The 19,922-nt window shown below is 40.5% G+C and overlaps 2 protein-coding genes across 3 annotated transcripts in view; one reads left to right on the forward strand and one right to left on the reverse strand.

The window, feature by feature from the left end:
- Positions 1–3,027, reverse strand: part of CDCA2 (cell division cycle associated 2) — a 53,390-nt gene extending 50,363 nt beyond the window's left edge. Inside the window, exons 1-3 of one of the 2 annotated variants that reach the window (XM_086703423.1) lie at positions 1,784–3,027; positions 957–1,020; positions 691–864 (exon numbers count right to left, since the gene is read on the reverse strand). In XM_086703423.1, coding sequence (XP_086559549.1) covers positions 691–864; positions 957–1,020 — 238 coding nt within the window. In that variant the 5' untranslated portion in view covers positions 1,784–3,027. Of the gene's footprint in view, positions 1–690; positions 865–956; positions 1,021–1,480; positions 1,679–1,783 lie in introns of those variants that run through there. The other variant, XM_086703422.1, reaches the window with a different exon arrangement.
- KCTD9 (potassium channel tetramerization domain containing 9) overlaps positions 2,542–19,922 on the forward strand; it is a 37,603-nt gene continuing 20,222 nt past the window's right edge. The window contains exons 1-3 of the mRNA XM_025932886.2: positions 2,542–2,696; positions 15,036–15,157; positions 17,941–17,984. Coding sequence (XP_025788671.1) covers positions 2,649–2,696; positions 15,036–15,157; positions 17,941–17,984 — 214 coding nt within the window. The 5' untranslated portion in view covers positions 2,542–2,648. The remainder of the gene's footprint in view (positions 2,697–15,035; positions 15,158–17,940; positions 17,985–19,922) is intronic.

Genomic DNA, 19,922 nt, shown 5'->3' on the forward strand with positions numbered 1-19,922 from the left:
TCCAGCAAAATCAGACTCCACTGGTGAATTTCATTTCTACTCCTACAAGATTAGCCCGAGTCAATTTTCTGTTTGTGCTTTTGAAAGAGGCATTCCCCAATGTTTCTTTTTTTTTTTTTTTAAATTTTTTTTTTTTTCAACATTTATTTATTTTTGGGACAGAGAGAGACAGAGCATGAACGGGGGAGGGGCAGAGAGAGAGGGAGACACAGAATTGGAAACAGGCTCCAGGCTCTGAGCCATCAGCCCAGAGCCCGACGCGGGGCTCGAACTCACAGAGCGCGAGATCGTGACCTGGCTGAAGTCGGACGCTTAACCGACTGCGCCACCCAGGCGCCCCTCCCCAATCTTTCTTAATTACTCTTCAACATTCTCTTATTTTTGCCATGCATGAGCATAAAATTTATTACCGTAGTCTATGTATTCCTATATCCCATGTGTCAGTCACATAGTGTTCACAGACATATTTTCCAGTTTGAGCACAGAGCACACTTCTGAACATTATCAAGCTGGATGCCCTGGGACTCTGATATTCTAATATGCTAAATGCACTGTGCATCTTCACAGAAATCTTCCTAATTGAACATTTGCAGAGTCAAAGTAATGACATAGAGAAGATGAACAAAACTAACTTATGTAAGTTATTTTTAAGCTTTAAAAGCACTGCAATACAATGACAACTTCTCTTACCTGAAGAGTTCTTTACAAAGCTTTCAGGTGTAATTCCCAGTTGCTCTACTGTTACTGTGGAAAAGTCCAAGGGTGACTTAAAAGTATCTGGTGTGCAACCATTAGGAGTCCCTTCAGGCGCATGCTTGTGAGGAGTTACAAGCTTCCCATTTCCCAAAATTAAAGAGGTACTTTCTGAAACAGACAACATATTGTGAGGGCAAAATATGATGAAAACAAATACCTAACCCTTACGTTTCACAAGGAGGCAACAGATCACTACATACCAGCACCAGGAATAGCAGACTCGTTGATTTCAAGAGGTTCGCTGTCTTTTGAGTTGGTATCCATCTAAAAAAAAGAGAGAGAAGAGAAAAATAACCCCATGCCCAATATTAACGTGACTCAATCAAGATCCTCATTCAAGACTGAATTTTAATGCAACCTATACAGGCATGAAACTAGATGCCAAGAACGTATTTTGAGAGCTTTTAAAAAGAGCAAAGGAGGAAACCGCTGTTGGGGAGGAAACCAACAGATCCCACACTAGAAGCCATGGCTTTTCAACCTTGGCAAACATCTGCAACATCTGGGTACCTTGTTAAAAGACACAGCTTTGCAGATTCCCAGAAATTCTAATTAAGTAGGTCCGGCTGGGTTCCAGGAAATCTGAATTTTAGAAAGCACACGGGTGACCCGGCTCAGGTCACAGGAGTGGACACAGGACCACTATCTCCAGAGCAGAAGTACAACACGCTTCTGAAAAGCACGCCCCAAAAACAGCTCTGCTGCACCAGGCTCCTTGCCCTACCTCTCACTCCCGCAGATCGGCTCTCCCAATGGGTTTATTTGAAACGCTCTACCGCAGGTGAGTGTCTTGCAGGTGTTGACGGTTCGCTCGAGAGGGCAACTACCGGCCACCAAGCGGGTCGCCGGGGGCCGACTTGTCCAGGGCGCCAGCACTCCGACACCCAAGGGCGCACTCCCTACCCTCTCCACCGCCAGGCCGCACCCGCCGCCCGCCGCCCGATTCAAACCGCTGGCCCCGCCTCCCGGCACTGGCGTTACTCCGCGAATCTCTACGCCGCCGCTGCCCGCACGTGTCCACGCGTACCTCGATCTGCCAGGCCTCGTCCTCGCCGTCCCAGGACCAAGAGCGGCTTCGTGAGCTGGAGAGAAGCCACCACTAGCCGCGGGTGACGCATCGACGAGAGACACCGGCGCCTAACCTGTATCCGCAGGGACTACATTGCGTGACCGTCTCGCGGAGGAACCCCTCGGTTAGTGCTGGCTCCGCCCCCCATTTTCCAATTGGATACTGCAAACTTCGAAAAGAATCGTTGGACCAATCCTGGCAGAAGGACGGGCGGCCCTTACCCAATCACTCAGTCCCGACGCCAGCCGTTTCGCCCGTGGTTTGAGCGAGTTGAGGGGGGGTGGTGCTACTTGGAGGGGTCGCTGCTAGTGCTCCACCTCTTTCCTTCAAACCCCGCCTCCCTATGCAGATGAGCTCTACCTGGTGTTGGGTTTGCGCCTGCTCAGTAACGCTTTGAGCCGCCGTTCGGCTTCAGGTTCAGCTGATTGGCTGATAACCCTTCCCGTCTGCCAGACTGCAACCTCTCTTCCCTCCCTCCACCTGGGCTGGGTTAGTATGAGCCCACCCAATGAAGGGCGATGATTGGTTGAGTTCTGGCCGGCGCTGCCTCCTGATTGGTGGAGCTTAGAGTCAGTCTGGGAAAGGTGGGGGAAGGGTCCCAGGCTGACTGAGGAGCCCAGGGGCGGGGTGGGAAGGAGGACCGGCCAACCCTGGGGTGTGTGACCGAGAGTGCTTGCGAGTGTGTCTCCGTAAGAGAAGGAAGGTGGCGAAGGGAGGAGAGTCCGAGTGGGTGGAGGGAGGGGTAGGGCGGGAGAAGAAGAAGGTGGGAGGAGAGCCAGGTGGGAGGGTGGCGACTCACTCAGGACCCAGTGGGGGCAGCGCGATGAGGCGGGTGACCCTGTTCCTTAACGGCAGCCCCAAGAACGGAAAGGTAAGGGGGTCGGGAGGAGGCGGGCCGGCTGTGGGGGGCTAGGGCAGCGGAGCGCGGAGCGGGCTGGCAGGGCAGAGGGCTGAAGTTGGGTAGAGGGGCTGGGAGGTGGGCGTGCGCCGGGGGTGGGGGCGTCCAGGAGGTGAACGTAGGGTCCCCGCGGCCTCCTCCCAACCCGCGGGATTCCTAGCCCGAGCCTGCCCTTGGGCTTTCGGCCGTCCTGGGGAGCAGCGCAGGTCGGCTTGTGCTTTAGCGTTCCCACGTCCAGGTGTGGGTCCTGGAAAGAGGAGGACTCGGAGGGCGTGGGGAGGGCCGCTGTCACCTGAGCGCTGGGTGCTGATTGATGTTCCTCTTGCCGCCGCCTCCCCGAAGACCCCGCTGCCCCCCACCCCTGGCTATAGAAGGTGCTCGTGGCCACCTTCGTGCTGAGTAATGGTCTGCTCCAGAAAGTGGTGGTTAACAACTAAGGCGGGCACGGAAGCCTGATCAGGTGGAAAGAATAAAAAACAAAAAAAAACAAACAAAAAAAAACGGTTTATCGGTGGATAAATAAGATATTCTTTTAGGTCGAAGAGAAGATTGAAAATTAGGGACATTTTCTTGATGGTTCCTACCTTTCTCTTTTAGGCGCCCCCAAGCCCCGCCGCCGCCGAACTTACTTTTTAATTTCGCCTTATTTTAGTTCCTTAGAGGACCGTCACAGTAGACCAAAATGGATTGATTTGACATCACAAGTTGCTGTGTTAGGCCTTTGTTGAGGGTGTGGTACTAAATATTTTTTTCCAAGGCTGGAGCAAGCCAAAATGAATCCTGTTCCTTCTCAAGCCTCTTGCCCCACCCATGAAAGTTGTTCGGCTTCTTTGGAAAATTTGACTGTTCAAGGCAGACATTTATGATGTGGCTAAGTGACATCTAGAAGTAACTATGCCTTAGAGTCTAAGACGAAGGTAAATTGGCCTCATTGTATTATTTGTCAGAATACACTACTTTGTTTCCTGCATATTTTGGAAACAGTAAATTTTTAACTAGTGTATTTGTGCCCGGGTATGAAAAATGGCTTTCCCACTACTCCGAAATTTTAAAATAAATCTGCGCTAAAAATCTGAAGTACAGTCTAGTTTGTTGAGTATAATTTTGCGTTATTCTGGTTTTAGAGATTTAACACATGAAAACAACTGGCATATATTCAAGTTCTGGAGTTTTCATGAATGTTACTTGCAAATATATTTCACAAGAGTTCTGTTATTTCTGACCATTAACTTTTTATAAACCTGTTTCGTCTGCTGTTAGCTGCTAATAATCTAAAACTTGTTACTGGAAGAATTAGTATATCCAAACAATTGTAATATGTTCTCAAAAACAGACCTCTGATGGACCTTTTTTCCAGCATCTCTGCTTTGTCCCTCCCTGAAAGACAAGATGTTTCAACTCAGCCATAAATATTTAACTATGCTCTAACTCTCCTCTGAAACCACTGAATTTTGTTTTTTCAAAGATCGTCTGTGTTAGTCTTGCCGTGTCTTTTGCAGCTATCTAGTTTTGACTAGGTTAGATTTTTGGATTTAAATTGTATTTATTTTAAAAATATTTTGATAGGGAATCTCAATAGGTTAGAAAAACCACATCTCAAGTAAATAAAGATAAATATGTTTATGTTGGGAAGATCAAACTAGAAAGTACTTGTATAAACTCAATATTAAAAACAAATCAAACCATAATCCTTACTACTTAATTGGAAAACATATTCTATGCCAAAGCTCTCCATGTTTCCTTCTCTCTCTCTCTTTCCCCCCAGCTGATTAAAAAAATACTGTAATTCCTCTTATTTGACAAAAGATAGCAGAATAACACGTAACAGCTGGCGTGTTGATGTAAATCAAGCGACTATATTTAGCCAGGATTGGCGTGATCATGACATGATGTTCACGAAAAACATGCTGAAACAGAGCACCCCTGTTAGAGTTTGATTTCCCACCCAGCATTTGGAATATCTGTGTCACTTTCATTATCTCCTTACTTACCTAGCTTCTAGTTTTGCTTCCTGGCCATAGGACAAATAAGTTTCCCTTCTATAAAGCTTGTTCAGTGGTTGCCAGACTGGGCCGTAAAGCCCAGCGTTGGAGAGGCCAGGGAGTTACTGTGGGGAACCACGTCATATGCTACTCTGACTTTTCTGTATACTGAATCAACAGAAGTGTTAGCTGGTGAATGCTTTGATGTAGTTGTAGAGAGGACATTGCATTCTCTAAGTGCTTTCCAGAGTGAGATAGTACACCACAGAGGGTGTGCAAGAGGACCCGCCGGTATTTACGAAGAAATGCTATGCTTTCTATTTGTACTTAAAAATATAAAGTCATATTAAAAGTTGGTTTTTCAATCTATAAAGCACACGTGCTTTCAACCACCGAATATCAGGTGGTCTCAAGTCTTCTGAGAGAGGAGAGTGGGTTCATATGTGAAAACTTCCTTCGCTGGTTGGTTCGCTTAGGCATATTGTGATGTACTGAAGCACACATGTGCTGGGTTAAGATGTCTATTATCCAGGTTTTAACTAAATTAACCTTCACCAAAATGCCAAGTGGCTTTTTGTTTTTAAATGTTTACTTATTTGAGGGGCGCCTGGGTGGCTCAGTCGGTTAAGCGTCCGACTTCAGCTCAGGTCGTGATCTCACAGTTCGTGGGTTTGAGCCCCTCATCGGGCTCTGTGCTGACAGCTCAGAGCCTGGAGCCTGCTTTGGATTCTGTGTCTCGCTCTCTTTCTGTCCCTCTGCTGCTGGTACTCTGTCTCTCTCTGATTCCCAAAGTTAAATGTAAAAAAAAAAAAAAAAATGTTTTAATGTAAAAAAAAATAAATGTTTATTTGAGAGAGAGTGAGAGTGTGTGAGCAGGGAAGAGGCAGAGAGAGGAGAGAGAGAATCCCAGCAGGCTATGCACTGAAGGCACGGAGCCTCATGCAAGGCTCCATCTCAGGAACTATGAGATCAGGACCTGAGCCAAAAATCAAGAGTCAGTCGCTTAACCAGCTGAGCCACCCAGGCACCCCAAAATGCCAAGTGGCTTTAAAAGATTCCTTCAAAGAAGCAGCAGATTGAAGACTACTAGTTAATGTGGACACGAGTAGCAATGAGAAAATGGTAGAGCAGATATCTCCCAATAGAAACTACGAGATTAAAAAAAAACCAACAACTGGATCTCTGGATCTGAGAAGTCAAAAAGTGCCGAATTTTAAAGACTATTTTAAAGTCCCAAATGATAACTACTATTAACAATAAGCCACTCCCTAAGTGTGTATTGTTCGTGGAAACATTAGCCAATGATGAGGTCATCCCCATTAGCAAGATGTTCAAAAATACTTCCCAACATACGAAGACAATTTCAGATGTTTTTCTTTTCCTTCTTCCTTCCTTGTTTGTTTTCATTGTTTAAAGTCAATTTTATATTTGCAGGGTTTCATTCAACTTAATGATAACTAGGGGATTTTTCCTGGCTGACTCCAAACTCTATGTTGATTAAAAAATCCTCGGGGCGCCTGGGTGGCGCAGTCGGTTAAGCGTCCGACTTCAGCCAGGTCACGATCTCGCGGTCCGTGAGTTCGAGCCCCGCGTCAGGCTCTGGGCTGATGGCTCGGAGCCTGGAGCCTGTTTCCGATTCTGTGTCTCCCTCTCTCTCTGCCCCTCCCCCGTTCATGCTCTGTCTCTCTCTGTCCCAAAAATAAAAAAAAAAAAACAAAAAAACAAAAAAAAAACGTTGAAAAAAATAAAAAATCCTCATTTGGGAAATCATATTTTTTCTGCATGTGGCATAAACTTTATAAAATAAGTAAATAAACGTATAAATGTTTGAGCATATGCCCAAAACTGTTTTACTGATGGGGTACATAGTCAAAAACATTTGAAGGCCATGATTCTAAAAAATTGGGATCTTTAAATTTTAGGTTTTTTTTTCAATTGCTCCAAAAGAATCAGTTGCGCTTGAACCCTTTCCTCCTTTCTCCATATGCCTCAGAATTTCCATTTTTCTCTTTTTAATATTCCCTGCAAATAGTTGGCATAAGGAATTTGAAACGAGGGCCCAAACACCTGAATGTAGTGAATGGCTTTGGAACAACCTGGCGTCAGTTCAAAATTTCTGTACATCTTGAACATAAGTTGCTTATTTCAACTTCAGAATATTCAGTAATGGACTGTGCAAGTTGTAAACCTTTTGTATACCTTATTCATTCATTCAGCCAACACTTCCTGAGTACCGTCTTCTATGAGAAACCATGTCAGTTCACTGCAGACATAGTGGGATATGAAATAGATCTTCTGTACTGATGTTTACAGTCCTGGCCCAGGACATAATCGTTTTCCTTCTGGCTTCGATATTAGGTCAGAAATGTGTTACTGGTGTTGAGTATCCAAATTTGAATCCATTATATTAAGCGGAAGAAAGATGAAATCTAAACATTAGTAACAACTTTGCTCTTCAATTTTAAACATTTAAAAAATGTACTTGATACACATAAAGAATATCGATAATGCATAAAAAGTAAGAGGAAAATAATAGGGTAAACCTCCCACACAACCCAGGAAAAAGCATATTACCAAAACTTAATTACTTGTCCACTGTTGTATCCCCTTGCTTCTCCAATTTCATGGGTGTGTATTTCTCTTTGCCATATTTCTTAAATTTTTTTTTAATGTTTATTCATTTTTGAGACCCAGAGACAGAGCGCGAGTGAGGGAGGGGCAGAGAGAAGGAGACAATCTGAAGCAGGCTCCAGAGCCTGACGCCAGGCTCGAACTCACGAACTGCAAGATCATGACCTGACTTAACGGACGGAGCCATTCAGGTGCCCCTGCTGTGTTTCTTTAATAGTTGAGCCATGTATGTCTGAGTAACTAAACTATATTTTGTTCTGTCATTTTGGCACATATCCTACAATGATATATGTAATCTTTTTGGATTTACGATATTTCTAAGATTACAACCTTAACATTCCACATAGTTATAGTTTATTTTCACTGCTTTGTAATAGTCCATTATATACAAATAACTATCACATTTTATCCATTCTCCTGTCACTGGGCCTTTGGGTTGTTTATTTCTTTACATTTTGCTATTAAATTGACAGTGCTACGATGAATGTTCCTGTATGTATATCCCGGTGAATACATGCAAGCATTTTTCTAGGGCAGTGGTTTGCAAACTTTAGCATGCATTGGGATTAGCTGGATGAACTGAGAAACCACATCGCTGGGCCTTCAGATTCAGTAGATCTGGGATGGGGCTGGAATTTGCATGTATAACATATTTCCAGTCTAGGGATGGCACTTTTGAGAAACACTGCTCTAGTGGATATATATATAAGTTGTAATAACAGTGGACCCTTGAACTACATGGACTTGAACTGTACAAGTCCACTCATATGTATATATAAGTACACTGTATATAGTACCGTGAATGTGGGGTGCCTGGGTTGTTCAGTCATTTGAGGGTCCAACTTCGGCTCAGGTCATGATCTAATGGTTTGTGAGTTCGAATCCTGTGTCAGGCTCTGTGCTGACAGCTCAGAGCCTGGAGCCTGCCTTGGATTCTGTGTCTCCCTCTCTCTCTGCTCCTCCCCTGCTCTCTCTCTGTCTCTCTCTCTCTTTCAAAAATAAATAAACATTTATGTTTATATTTATGTTTATGTTATATATTATGTTTATGTTTATGTTGAGCCTGGGTGGCTCAGTCGGTTAAGTGTCCGACTTCAGCTCAGGTCATGATCTCGTGGTTCACTAGTTCAAGCCCCGCGTCGGGCTCTGTGCTGACGGCTCAGAGCCTGGAGCCTGCTTCCGATTCTGTGTCTCCCTCTCTCTCTGACCCTCCCCCCATTCATACTCTGTCTCTCTCTGTCTCAAAAGTAAATAAACATTAAAAAATAAATAAATAAACATTAAAAATAATTTTAAAAATACAGTACTGTGAATGTATATTCCTTATGATTTTTTCTTTATTTTTTGAGAGAGAGAACACGTTGGTGGGTGGGAAGGATAGAGAGAGAGGGAAAAAGAGAGAGGAAGGGAGAGAGAGAAAGAGAATCTTAAAGTAGGCTCCACACCCAGTGTGAAGCCCAACTTGGGGCTCCATCTCACAACTGTAAAATCATGGTCTTGTGGTTCATGAGTTTGAGCCCCGCATCAGGCTTTGTACTGACAGCTCAGTGCCTGGAGCCTGCTTTGGATTCTATGTCTTCCTCTCTCTCTGCTCCTCCCCCCTCCCTCAAAAATAAACAAATATTGTGCCCTATATGCTATCTAATTTGGATGTGAGTTAAAAAAAATGAAATTATGGGGCACCTGGGTGGCTCAGTCGGTTAAGCATCCGACTTCGACTTAGGTCATGATCTCGCAGTTGGTGAGCTTGAGCCCCACATCAGGTTCTGTGCTGACAGCTCAGAGCCTGGAGCCTGTTTTGAATTGTGTCTCCTCCTCTCTCTGTCCCTCCCCTGCTCATGCTCTGTTTCTCTCTGTCTCTCAATAATAAATAAACGTTAAAAAATTTTTTTTAATAAAATTAAAAAATAAACTATTAAAAATAAACATTTAAAAATATAAAAGTCAGACACTTAACTGAGCCACCCAGGCGCTCCTTCCTTACGATCTTTTTAACATTTTCTTTTCTCTAGCACACTTCCTTATGACAGTAGAGTGTATAACATAACGTATAAAATATGTATTAATTGACTTTATGTTCTTGGTAAGGCTTCCAGTCATCAGTGGTCTATGAGTAAAGTGGAGAGTCGAGAGCATTATGTGGATTTTAGAGTACACGGGAGAGGGAGTTGGTGCCCCTAAACCCTGCATTGTTCAAAGGTCAACTGTATTTGGTGCTAGTGTATGTGAATGTTTAATTATTCCAAAGGCCAAATTGTTTTCCAGAAGTATTGCAGTATTTTAGCATTTGCCTTCTTCACCTAGAGTTAGTTATGTCATCTTTTTTAGCAACAAAATAAGCCAAAAATCTGTGGAATTTAAGAAACAAAACAAATGAATAAAGGGGGGGGGAGGCAAACCCAAAAACAGACCCTTAACTCTTAGAAAAGTGATGGTTACCAGAAGGGAGGTTGGGGGTGGTGGTGAGTTAAATAGATGATGGGGATTAAGGAGTGCACTTGAGATGAGCACCAGGTGTTGTATGAAAGTGCTGAATCGCTACATTGTACACCTGAAACTAATATTAAACTATGTTAACTGGAATTTAAATAAAAACTTCAGAGAAAATCAATTTTAAATGTTTTCAACTAAAAGTGTAGGTAGAGTAAATTGGATTCCGTGTTTAGTAATTGTGATCGGTAGTTTGGTTGGGTAAATGAGCCTGCATAAATTCAATAAATATTTATTGATAGTGTATTAGGTAATAGTATGGGCATGTAAGAAAAAACACTTTAAGTACATGTGCAGGTTTTAATTTTTACATTTGAGAAACATAGGTTGCAATTTGAAAATGGCGTTTAAAGGCAAATGAAAACTCCCCAAATTGGTATGTCCTCCTAGGTACAGAATGACATTTACTTTCCCAATGGGTAGATGGCTTTCACTTGTCCTTTAGACAGGGTTAAGTTCAGCAGTATAATATAGTGGTCATAAACTTGACTGCATGTGCTTCTCAATTTACTTCATAGAATGTTTCCATTCTTAGTGCCTAGTTTACTAACGTGGATAATCACAGTGATAGGGACCCTCGGGGCCCACACTGGGGAGTACGCATAAAGTAAATAGCCATTCTTAGTACAATCATTTTAGAACTCCTCGGCCCCTCTGAGGACAAAAGTAAGCTCAATATAAAACAATCAGAGTTCATATCCATGACATATAAGATGTCCATTGCTGCTTTTTCCCGACCACGTTGTTACATGAAGAAAGGTACGTGTGCCAGTCTATTAGAAACTTTCTTACCAACTTAAAATCTTTTCCAAATTTATCACATTTTTATGTTGGTATAGATCTTTTTAAATCTGATATTATGGTTGGTTTATAAGAAAGACAGATGTTGAATGTTATGTTTGCAATATAATTCTAATCTTATTTGTTAGGAAGCTCGAGGGAGTAAAGCTAAAGTGATCTAGTTAAAAACAAATGCCAAAAATGCCCTTCAAATGAAAAACAAGTATGGTGGCCCAACTTACTGGCAGTTTTCAAATTTACAGAACTGTAAGATTTTCCGCAATCATTTCACTACTATTTTCTCTAATTGATGGCCCTTTAGTTATTTCATGTAAAGTGTCAGCTGCTAGAATAATTTTTATTTGTAAAATTAGAACGTAGAGCAATGGAGATCTTACAACTTTTTTCTACTTATTGCATAAATCATACAAATTCATTGTAACAAATCTGGGAAACAAAACCACATAAAAAAATAAGTCAACCATCATGCTATTACCCAAAGATAGACACTTTCAGTAGTTTTACGACTATCACTTTAGAATTGCATTTTAACTGTGTATTTTGTTTTTCAACTTAAGAATGTCATTGGAAAAAAGTTAAATAAAAATAACTGACTCATACAAAAAAGATGTGTCCTAGTTCCACACTCTGAAAGCAATGAAAATTTCATCTAACATTCAAGACATACTTGTCACAGGCTTATTATAAACCCGTTAAAGTAACATTTAATTAACTACAGCCTTCTTTTTAAACCAGCTGTGGTTGTTTTCTGGATGTCACGACTAAGAAAGTACTCAGGGATGTACTCAAGTGCTGCTCATCAGAATTGCCAGGGGTTAACATTTTATCCATATTCACAGAATGAGTAACGATTTTTTTACAGATTAAAACTTTCTCATTCAACCTGTACAGCCTAGATAGAAAGTTGGATTGGAAAATATTTGGTGAGATGTTAAATTGCATTTGATACTGTGTTATTAGGGCTGACTTAAGTGAAAATAAAATGAAGTTTAACTCAATTTTTACTTAGAATGTGTTCCTTAGGTTTTTGGTGTTTTTTTGTTTTGCTTTGTGTTTTTTTTTTCTTTTTGGTCTTATAAGTAAATTTGACATCTGCGGGGAAGAAAGAGAAGATGGCAACTACTCAGCCCCCCATATAGATCTGCAAACAGGTTTTGAGTTGGACATTATCACTTTGTAACTGTGAGCTGCTGGGTCTCAGTCAAGACTAACAGTTAAAATAGATGTTTCTTTGTCATTTTGTTCTGCTCTTTGAAACAGGACTGTCCAGTAGAACTTTCCGAGCCGGTGAAATATGGCTAGTGTAACAGATGAACTCAGTTTTAATCTTTTATTAATTTTAATACATTTAAAATCTAAATGGCTTCTTTTAGCTAGTGGCTTCCAAATTGGACAGCATGGCTTTAGAACATGGCGGGTGACCTTTATTTTTATTAGGAAACAAGTGACCTATGGAAAGAATCAAGTCAATCATATGGACATAGAAAATAATTTAATTTGACGTAGTTTTGAAAAATAGGTCATATAAATGTTATTTTCTAGGGACACCTGGGTGGCTCAGTCGGTTAAGCCTCTGACTCTTGATTTCCACTCAGGTCATGGGATCAAGCCCCACATCAGGCTCTGTGCTAGGCTGGGCATGAAGCCTGCTTGCAATTCTCTCTCTCTCTCTCTCTCTCTCTCTCTCTCTGTCCCTCCCACCCCTAGCATGCACTCACTCTCTCTTAAACTTTTAAAAAGATGTTATTTCTAATATTTAAATGCAGGAGCATAACACAGATACATTAAATTTTCATCCATTTTATGATATGGCCGGTTGAGTGAGAGAAATGAAAAATGCTGGGGAAGAAAGTTGATGTTCTGGCAAGGAGAGGATAACGTCAGGCCAACTAAAGCCATGTAAAAATATATAAGAAGCAAAGATCAGTTAGAAAATTATTAATATAATAGCAACTATGACAAGAATGCTGATGATGTTGGAAAGGATTTTCTTACCTTCCTCTGGCAGTTTCCAGACTGTAAAAGTTGATTTGCATTTGCTTTGGTCACTCTGTTGTGTTTTTACCTTTGTTGATTCTTTTGTTTTCTCTCCACGCTCTCTCCCTTAGCAGGAGCAGGTATACTACATAATGCTTTATGTATTCTTTCTTACTTTTCTCCCAGGAACATGTATCTGCACTAACAGAATTCCAGGCTCTTACAGAGGTGAAAAATGGTAGGAAATATAGGAACCATATTTTATTCAGATTTCAATTATTTATGGCATGTCTGCAGTGTCAGGACACCGTGCCAAGTGCTTTGCATCATTTTTTTTTTCCATGGCAAGATATACATGATGAGATCGGGCGTGTTCAGGGTGGTATGGCCTTAGACATGGCAACATATACATGACAAAAGTTACCATCTTAGCCATTTTTTAAGCACACAATTCATTGGCATTGAGTACATTCACAGTGTAACCTCACCACTACTTCCAAAACCTTATCAAACCAAATAGAGACTACCCATTGGGGCGCTTGGGTGGCTCAGTCGGTTAAGCATCAGACTTTGGCTCAGGTCATAATCTCACGGTTTCTGAGTTCAAGCCCCACGTCAGGTCCTGCACTGACAGTGAGGAGCCTACTTGGGATTCTGTCTCTTTCCCTCTGTCTCTCCCCTTCAACCCGCCCCCCGCCCCCTTTCTCTCTCAAAATAAACTTAAATTTTTTAAAAAAAGAAAGAAACTAGCCATTAAGCAGTAGCTTTCCAAACCAAGCCTCCACTCTGCTAATCTTTGTTGTACTGTCTGCCTCTATGAATTTGCCTATAAGTATGTCATAATTGGGATCACATAATATTTGCCCTTTTATGTGTCTGGCTTATTTTACTTAGCATGTGGTTTTAAGATCCATCTATGCTGTAGCATGTATGAGAATTTCATTCCTTCTAATAATACTGAGTAGTATTCCATTATATGTATATACCACATTTTGTTTATCCACCCATCTGTTTAAGGACACTTGGATTGTGTATATCTTTTAATCCACCCTCTTCCCTATAAATTATGCTTGCCTACAACCCTTCCCTAGAATTCCCCAGCTAACAATACTTCTCTGTCCTTTTATCCTTACGATCCAAGAGAAAACAGTTGGAATCTGTCATGAAAATTGCACACTCTTATATTAGCCAACAATTCCCTCTATGCCCTGCTATCCATTTTATTTATTTAACTAAAAATTCAACATCTACTGAACTCCAGTCACTGGTAAACAAAGGATCAGCCTTGTTTCTTATTTCACATGGCACCTTTATCCAGTATCCTGTGGGAAGTTGTTTGGCTGTTCATTCTTCATGTTCAGCCCCTCGTCTACATTTCATTCATAATTTTCAGAGATCCTGACTGATAATGGCACAACTATACAACTCAGCCACTGGGAACCCATAGTTAAAATTATATTGGAGCAAAAACAAACAAACAACTTACTACATGGAGAGATTCTCAGCCCCCATCTAAGTATTTGCATTGCTTATACATATATCAGACTGTGCCTAATGTAAAGCTGGAGAGATCAATTCACTGTAACCCAGCTGTTTGCTGTATTTAGAATGTTAGCTAAAATCTGGCTTTTATAACATTAGTAGTTATTGAAGAACAAAGTAAATGAAGTGGGAAGTTGTTACCTTCCGTATGGTGATTGGTGTAATAAATGTTATAAACAGTATATCATTCCTATTTTTATTTATTTATTTTTTTTTCAACGTTTTTATTTATTTTTGGGACAAAGAGAGACAGAGCATGAACGGGGGAGGGGCAGAGAGAGAGGGAGACACAGAATCGGAAACAGGCTCCAGGCTCTGAGCCATCAGCCCAGAGCCCGACGCGGGGCTCGAACTCACGGACCGCGAGATCGTGACCTGGCTGAAGTCGGACGCTTAACCGACTGCGCCACCCAGGCGCCCCTCATTCCTATTTTTAAAATAAACATTCCTATAACAGGAATAACATGAAAGCAACATTATAAAGACTTCATACGTCTCAGGCACTTTGCTAAGCAGGTACCATGCATTAACTCATTTCATCCTCGTGACCTGATTGTAGGTGAGACTTTTATTTATTTCTGATTAAAGCAACAGAAGCATAAAGAGATTGATTTGTCTCAAGTTGACAGCTAGGAAATGTCAGAGCCACAATTCAGCTTTGGGTCTGTCTTCAGAACTGGAGCACTAATGTAACGTACGTAAGATTGTAGATTTTTTCAGGCAGAGATGATTTCTTACACTCTAGTTTTGGATTTCAGCAATATTAGAAGTTAATAATCTCTCAAAATCTCCTTTTATTTGAAGTTTGATTTTTAGTCGTGTTTCTAGTATGGTAGCTTCTAATTTGTAAGTAACGCAATTCATTACACTTAATCTTGTGTGTTCACAGGTGGTTGCTGTGTATGGAACTTTATCTGATTTGCTTTCTGTGGCCAGCAGTAAACTCGGCATAAAAGCTACCAGTGTGTATAATGGGAAAGGTGGACTGATTGATGATATTGCTTTGATCAGGTAACCTTCACTTTTTATAAGCTCTCTACAGTGTTCCTCAGTGTCTTGGTGCTCTGCTGGTTCCCTTAAGAATACAGAATCTTGGCAAATGATTGCCTAAAATTTGCTCTTTGGAATTTAAATAATTTGGGTTTACAGCATAAGATACAAAGCCCTCTATTCCAATATTCTGACAGTCTTTCTGCAAAGTTCATATATGGCTATAAGGAATTTTGTCTTCATGTTATTAGAGATGGATCTAATAAGGCCTACAATTCAGGGGGGTCAGAATTTATTTTTGTTTTACAAAATTGACGTACATACATTAACTCATGATTTGATCGCCTCTGAACGTGTGTGTTTTTGTAAGATAAACTTAAAATGTTGATTCTTCTCTACTTGTTATAAAACTAGTCCTCACAAAGAAGCAGGCCAATTTGCAAAATGGCCAATTTACACAAAACCAGTTCACCAAAAATCATTTGGAAGATGACCAATTTGCCAAGTTTTTTCCAAGTGTTAATTTCACCACATCTTTTCTGCCTCTTTTCCCCACTGGCTTATCATTTGGGTTTGGCTAATATCTTTTTGGCATGTTTCAGAATTCAGATGCCTAGAACTTCTAGAACTTCAGTCTCTGAAGACATGAATTTTTTAATGTTAGAAATCTGATGTCTTGAATTTTATATGCTACTGCTTGTTATTCAGTTCATTTCCTAGAATATTTTGAATTTTATAAACCTTATCAAGAGCTACTTTGGGGGTACCTTGGTGGCTCAGTTGGTTAAGTGACAGACTCTTGATTTTGGCTCAGGTCATGATCTCACAGTTTCATGGGCTCAAGCCCTGAGTTGGTCTCTGAGCTGACAGCTCAAAGCCTGCTTGGGATTCTCTCTCTCCTTCTGTCTCAAAATAAACACCTACTTTGGAAAAAACCTGCTAGATAAGAGAGAACTTTAAGTAGAGTGAACTCACCAGTGATCTGCCACAATAGTGGTTTTGTGTTTGTTGGGTTTTGTTCTTGTTTTTTAAATATCCTAGGCAGATTTATCTCTTTAGAACAAATGTTAGTTCACCTCATTCCATCCTCACAGGATCATAGAATTTTGAAGGAAGAAGAGGCCTAAGAAGGAAGATAGGAATGGAACACGAAGTACTGACTCAATGCCACTTACGTTCTATTAACTCTTCTCGAGTTACTTCATGTAATTGGCAAAGAAAAAACATGGGGTTTTTTAAAGTGATGGTACGAAGATAATGATGTGCTAAATTACAATAGTATACAAAGTTTAGTTTTCATTTAAACTCAGGTCAGAATGACATTTCAATATAATACACTGCCTTTGAATGTAATCACCTCTAATCTCTTCATTTTATGAATGAGGAAACTAAACATCTGAGAACTTCCACGTCTTACCCAGGTCATACAGTTTAGTAGTTGATTTTTGTTAGAAGAAAACAAATTTTCATACTAGTCTTAAGAGTTAACTGGCGGGGCGCCTGGGTGGCTCAGTCGGTTAAACGGCCGACTTCAGCTCAGGTCACGATCTTGCCGTCCGTGAGTTCGAGCCCCGCGTCGGGCTCTGGGCTGATGGCTCAGAGCCTGGAGCCTGCTTCCGATTCTGTGTCTCCCTCTCTCTCCGCCCCTCCCCCATTCATGCTCTGTCTCTCTCTGTCTCAAAAATAAATAAACGTTAAAAAAAAAGAAAAAAAAAGTTAACTGGCATGGTGATGGAGCAGAAAAAAAGCACAGACTGAATTAGCTTTAAAATCCAATCCAAATCAGTGAGAATGTCTTAGTTTTTCAGCATCTGTCTCCCAGCTTCTTTCGGTTTCAGTGGATAATTGCGTCTCATTGTTGAATGATTTACATCAACCGAAGTTTCTCCTTAACACAGACTCTGCTTCTAGGAAACATTCAATATATTCTTATGATGCCTTATAGGAAATAAAAAATTTCTACAACATTGAGACCGGGACTGAAGCCTTGTAAAATATCTACCTGATTAAGAATTCGTGGCTCACGTGCAATCTCTGATCATTTATTTACACTAGTGCTGAGATATGTTGAGGCAGGGGAGGAGATACATACTGATAATCTAGAATTTTGGACTGTGTGCAATTGTCTTACATTCAGGGGGCTGGTGGGTGAGTTTTTATAGCAGAGTTATACTTGCAATTATATTCTTCCTAAATGTTACGTGAAAATGTCTTTTCATTTTGAAAGCACAGAGCAGCTGATGATTTCGAAGAAAACTCCAATAATTTTTTTAGGGTTACAGAATTAAAGTAAAAAAAAGAAGAGTTGGCCTATGGCTTTAATCGTACCAGATAAGAAAGCTGAATTCACAAAAGTTGCAAAGTGGGTTTTGGTCTTTTTGTGGGTTTTTTTCATTTTATGTTACTTTGAGAGCGCGTGCACACTCGTGCACAAGTGTGGGGGAGGGGCAGAGGGAGAGAGAAAGAGAATGTTAAGTGGCTCCACACTCAGCTTGATCCCACAACCACGGTATCTTGACCTTAGCTGAAATCAAGAGCCGGATGCTCAGCCAACTGAGCTACCCAGGCACCCCAGTTTTTTCCATTTTAAAAGTCCTTCCATGTGTGGGATCTTATGTGAATTTAAATCCAAAGATAGTTCAAACGTTAAGCAAAGCACTGGAAACTTATTCAACTTCTTTGCAATATAGATGAATAGCAAAACCTGCCTTCTACATAATTCTAAGGTATAGTTCCTCTAATCAGTTGATAATTAAGGTGATTTCTGGATTTTGATGGTGGTTTTTAAATTTTGCTTTCCCCAGGGATGATGATGTTTTGTTTGTGTGTGAAGGAGAACCATTTATTGGTAAGTGACTTCCTTAAAAGCCAATTTTGTCTGCCCAAATGAAAAAGACGAAATGGCAAATATTTTATATGTACTTCCCAAGCCTAATATTAAAAAGGATCTTGTGGCAGTATTCAGATCGCCATACCTTTTTTGATTCTAAATTGGGTGTCTGTGTTGAACTAAATTTTTAATTTGAATTATGTTGTCATATTTTAGTGTGGATACCTCATCCTTTCCATGCCTTTAAAATGCTCTGAAAGTGCACAGACTCATCAAATATGACTCATCAAATAAGGTAGTTTCAATTTTAGAAACTACAACTTTTGTTTTGAAATTGTCTCCTTGGCAATGTCGAAATTTCTGGGTTATGTTACAGATTTTTGCGCATGTATTGCTTGTATAAGTTAGTGTTTGATAATCATTCGCCAGTGGTCAAATCAAATGGGTCAGAAATGACTTGGTATCAACCATACACACATGGACACATATTTCGAAGAAAGTCGTGCATCTCGAAAGAGCCTAAGGCTTAGATAGCTTAACTGTTCTTTGAGTGTTTGATATATTCAGTTCCATACAGTCTGGTCCTGAATATTTAATAATTTGTTTAAGCCATCACGGTACTTGTATTTGGTGAATAGAGGTAGTTCTCAGGATCAGCACACCAGCAGCTGCCAACTTAGAAGTAAGTACATGCTTTTCTGTCTCTACCGTAAAACAGTGCGCACAGAGTTTTCCACACGTCTGATCCATTAGCTTAACAGAGTGGTTAGCAGGCAGTGGTCACTTAATTGGTTCATTGCACACATACAAACGAAACAAAAAGTAATCAATTTGTGTTTTTGTTTTATCCTTATGAACTCTTGGGTTTAAAAATATTTGATATGTTCTCATGCTCTGTGTTTATTGCTGCCTGGAGTATTTTACATGTGGCCGATGGAAGTCTCTTCAACCCCTTTTTTAATACAGCTCCGTTGGTCTTTAGAACTTCCTTCCTGTCTGGAATAACAGGGTGTACAGCTTATCCTTCCGTTGCAGACCCAGATCAATATTTTTTCCAAGAAGCCTTGGTTTCTTTTAGTAGGAAATGTCATTTCAAAATACAGTCTGGGTGCCAGACAGACTCACTTTTACTGGGTTTATCATTTTTACTAGGCTTTTTGATGGACAGAGTTAGAAATACATAGCTAGCTAGAGACAAAATGTATATGTAATATAATATGATCTAAAGTTTTATATGCTATATAAAAAGGAGAGAGTTCATGAGTTCATACTCGTACTTTGGTTTGTAATCGGGATTTTAAGGTTTTTATTTAACTTTCTCTGTCTTACACCTGTGTCTCCTTTCTTTCGTTGGTTTTCAGGGACCTAGGGAATGATAGAATTATGTCACATAAGCACTCATTTGCTTCATCCCACACAAAACACACATAAAAGTGTCAGTAACAGTTCCAATACTTTCAGTACCAATATGATTACTAAAGACAGTTAAACGTTTTTTGCATATGCTCATTCCTTTCTTCCCTTACTTAAAAAATTGCATAGCCATTGCATAGCCATTATATACTATACCCTCTCTCTTAAGACTGTCACTTAGCTTTACTCCTAAGTGTATTGGATGCTTACCTCCAGTCCTTATGTTGATGCCTCCAGCGCTCATCTGAAACTTGTTCTCTAGTAGATTGTTTACAGAGAACTTCTGAGACGAACAGTATTCTCTGACATCTCACAAGTTAATAACGATTTGTGGCTTCTATACTTGAAAATCAGTTTGGCTGGTCATGTCAAAAATGTGTCAAAACCGAACAAATTGCAAACTTTAATGGTGTGTATTTTATTGTATATCAGTTATACCTCAAGGTGCCTAAAAAATCCTTGGTTCACATTTTCTTTCTTTAAATATCTTAACTATGTTACTCTTACTCTGACATAAGATGTTGGTGTCCAAAACATCTGATC

This window comes from Puma concolor, chromosome B1, assembly GCF_028749965.1.
Source record: "Puma concolor isolate L17-30 chromosome B1, mPumCon1.1.hap2, whole genome shotgun sequence".
Classification (NCBI taxonomy): domain Eukaryota; kingdom Metazoa; phylum Chordata; class Mammalia; order Carnivora; family Felidae; genus Puma; species Puma concolor.